Source organism: Glycine max, chromosome 18, assembly GCF_000004515.6.
Source record: "Glycine max cultivar Williams 82 chromosome 18, Glycine_max_v4.0, whole genome shotgun sequence".
NCBI lineage: Eukaryota > Viridiplantae > Streptophyta > Magnoliopsida > Fabales > Fabaceae > Glycine > Glycine max.
The window spans coordinates 3896977-3900697 of record NC_038254.2 but is presented as its reverse complement, the minus strand read 5'-3'; the positions used below and the strand labels follow the sequence as shown (position 1 = coordinate 3900697).

Below are 3721 nucleotides of genomic sequence, written 5' to 3'. Positions count from 1 at the left end.
TCATCTCATAACTATTTCAAGTCAAACACGTTTAATTATGAATTTCTTAAGTGACGGACTACCAAAAACTAGATACATCCTGTTGTTATAGATACTACCAATAAATTCTTTTAAGTCATCCTCAATTATACATTTTCATACCTATACAATCTCTGAATTTCTTTCATTTTAACATGATTTGATTGAAGTGTTACAATAAAACCCTATCAAAAATAGTCATTAGGAATGGTTTGGCATGAAGAAGAGAAAGAAGTGGAGGAGGGAAGAGAAGGAAAGAGTGGATTGAGGTGTGGTTTGATACAAAAGAAGAAAAATAAATTTTTGGAAGAAAAAAAATATGGGTCTTACTAAAAAAATATTTATTCTCAAGTGATTGAGATTTGAGAAAAAATAAGTACTATTTACTTTGTTTTCTTTTTAGCCATCCTCTTGATCATGTGTGCTTTTCAGTTGTAAGGATAAAATAGTATTTTTATAAATTATTAAATTTTTTTTACCGTTCACTTTAATTTAAATATTTTTTTATTCTATTTGATTTCACCTAATCAAATAATTATAATTTTCACTCTATTTCTCTTCTTGTTGTTGTGTTCCATTTTTTCCTTTTCTCTCTTCACAGCCAAATATACCATTATCCTTAATAACGTGGGAATGCACACAAGTTGCTAACAAGAAGAAAAAGGGGAGACAGAAAGGGATGAAGTTGGGCCATGTTGCCCTCAAAAGATGGATACTACCAATTACATTTCAAATTTCGAATTTCATTCAACTCAGTGGGCGCCGCGCATTCCGTTCCCTTGATTTGAGTCAACCTTGCCATGTCAACACCTTCGACCTTATCCAAACCCCTTCCCAACGTCACTCTCCACGCGCTCCTCCACACGTTCCTCTCACCCTCCCTCCCATAAATTATTCTATTTTCTTTATGGTTTTCAAGGATTTGATATCCAATTTCCTATTTTATGTGTTAAAAATTACTTAGAGATTATTACTACTATTTTGGTAACTTTAATATGCTTTGTTATCGATAAATCCATGGTCTATATTTATAAAGTAAAGATTTTAAATATATTTTTTCTTTTATTACTTTCTACTAATAAAAATTTGCAGTTAATTCTAAGATTTTAAAATTTTCAAACTTTCATGGAACATGGTTGAACCCAAGACAAAAGAGAAAATATATAGAACTCAAATAGAAAATTATCAAAATAAGAAAAGTAATACTGAGATTTATATAGTCAATCGGAACAATTAATATTCTAACTCGTGTAATTAATAGTATTTTACATATCTATTATAAAGACTCATTATTGCCATTGAATTTTCATCCAAAACTTTCATTTTATTTTCTAAAATTCTAATATCAATAGTAATGATTTAAAGTTAACTGTCAATATATAAGCACAGCAGAAAGTTAAAAAGAAAATCATCTCCAAAAAATATAAATTATTAAAATACGTGAAAATTTATATTTTCGTCATTTTATCATCTCGCCAATAGCTTTCTTTGACTCCTTTGAATTTTGACGTAAATATTCAACGGCATATTTTAATTTAAATAAAAATGTGAAGACAATTTTGTGGACTAAATAGAATATGAACAAGTCAAGCAACGCGCTAAAAGAGACGTGTTTCGTTTAGAATGGAAAATAGACATAAAGGTAATGCCACTGCCACATTTGGCTATGTAGAAGAAGGATGATACATGATAGGGTGGGTGTATAGGGGAGACAAAAGAATCATATTTGGATAAAGCCGAATCTTACTATTTCTTTCCAAAGAGGAATAAATATTAACAATATTAAACAATTGGATAAAAGTGGAAAAGATCCTTTAATCTTATCCGCCACCTTAGCACTTTCCGTATAAATCATCTCTAAGGTTTTTCAAACCTTCCATTCCATTTATAGCTCTCACAAAAAATAGAAAAAAGGGTATGTATGAATGAATGTGCTCGTAGCAGTCATAAAGTGCTAAGTCAAATATAAATTGTTTGCGTGTGGTGGTTCATCAAATACACAAAAGGGTATCTAAAGAACACAACATTGGAGATTATGGAGCTAGAACCAAAGAAAGGACCGGTTCATGATCAATACGATGATCTTGTTGGTTCTTTTTCTTCTTCTTCTTCTTCAACATCATCTTCTGTTTCTGGAATTTCAAGTGGGTCATCATTGGAATCTGATTCTTTTGAAGAAGTAACATCCTCTGCCTCCTCTTCTTCATCATCAGCAGCTGATGATCAACTTGTAGTTGTAGCTGATCCATTGGGTGACATGACTTCTCTCTTTCAACAACTTCCCATCAAGTAAGTTTCTCAATTTCTCTCACCAAGTTTGTTTCTTCTTTAATTTCTTCCTTTTCTTTGTTTTTCCATAAACTCTCAAATTAGTCCATACTTACCAATATGTAGTTGGTTTGAATAATAATTGCTCGAGTTTCTTAAATAACTGTTTAAATGTTCAAATTCTCAAATGAGTAATAAAACAACTCTTTTTTTTCGGCGAACCCATGACCTCTTTCTTTCTCCTTCTTTCTCTTTATTTCTTCGACCACCAAGTAAATCTTGTAACTTTGAGTCATTAGACAACTTAACTTTAGGTGTTTTCGGATCTTGGAAAAAATTAGCAACTTATGAACACGTTTCTTGTAATCATATATTCATATGCATATAAAAAAAAAATAGTCCAAAGTTACAACCATAAGTCACTTTTTTTTATAAAAAAAAAGGGTGTTTTTGTTTGTTTATGAATTTGCTAAAGTTTGTGTCTTGTGGAAATGGTGTAGGAGGGGGCTATCAAAATTCTACCAGGGAAAGTCACAATCTTTCACTTCACTGACAAATGTGAGGAGCTTGGAGGACCTTGCAAAGCCAGAGAACCCTTACAACAAGAGGTTGAAGTCTTGCAAGAGCTATGCAGGAGGGTTGGCAGAGAGCCATTCAACAAGGGCTGTTTCTAAGAGGGGAATGGTGCATTCAACAAGTTCAAGAGGTTCATGTTCTTCTTTTAGAAGGGGCAGTGCTACTACTAATTTCATGGGTAGTAGGCCACCAATTCCTCCTCATAGATCTACCAGCACCAACACCATCCCTAATCAAACTGTGTTGTTTGCTTGAAAGGGATTGTGTCATGTTTCTTTTTTGTTGAACTAAGTTTTTGTTTTTTACTTTTTTGGGGGTATCATGTGATGATGTAGATTAAGTAGTTTCATTCGAGGAACACTCTGAGTGTTGGAGATTGGGGGGAAAAGAGTATTTGGGTTACACCTAATCTGATTTTTTCTTTCTTTTTTAAATGGAAGTGCAATTCACTTGTGCAATTTTGATCCAATATTTTAATGCAAATTGATTTTATTTTTCTGACAACTTCTTCACCCAGAATATCATTGCTTAATGGTAACAGGCTAAATTTAGTGTGACTTACTTTATAATTTTACTGTCTAAATCTGACTTACCTGACTTAACTAATGTTTGATTTCTTAATCTGTGTAAAGAGCTAATTTTTATCAAGATTTTAAATAAGTTATTAGGTTCGTTTTTAACAGACAAATAAAGTATCAGTTAATAGGTCTGTTTTTGAGAAAAATTAACAAATTTATGAACTAACGAATTAATAATCAGACCAATAAATTCATAGAATAGCAGATTTATCACATTAACATGGTTAAAACTATAAAATATATTATTTTATAGATATTATAATTAGTTTAAATAAGAAGTT

At 31.4% G+C, this 3721-nt stretch overlaps 1 protein-coding gene across 1 annotated transcript; it reads left to right on the top strand.

Annotated features, from left to right (window-relative positions):
* Positions 1-2015: 2015 nt before the first annotated feature.
* On the top strand, positions 2016-3242 carry LOC100306161 (OS3-like protein). The gene is made up of 2 exons (NM_001251596.2): positions 2016-2307; positions 2787-3242. The coding sequence occupies exons 1-2, from the start codon at positions 2054-2056 to the stop codon at positions 3115-3117; spliced, it is 585 nt and encodes a 194-aa protein (NP_001238525.1). The 5' UTR covers positions 2016-2053; the 3' UTR covers positions 3118-3242.
* Positions 3243-3721: the final 479 nt, after the last annotated feature.

Excerpts from the sequence above, each read along its gene's own strand:
- LOC100306161 (NM_001251596.2), top strand. The coding sequence starts at position 2,054 with ATGGAGCTAGAACCAAAGAAAGGACCGGTTCATGATCAATACGATGAT. Across the intron at positions 2,308-2,786 it reads TTTCAACAACTTCCCATCAA|GAGGGGGCTATCAAAATTCT; the intron begins GTAAGTTTCTCA and ends GAAATGGTGTAG.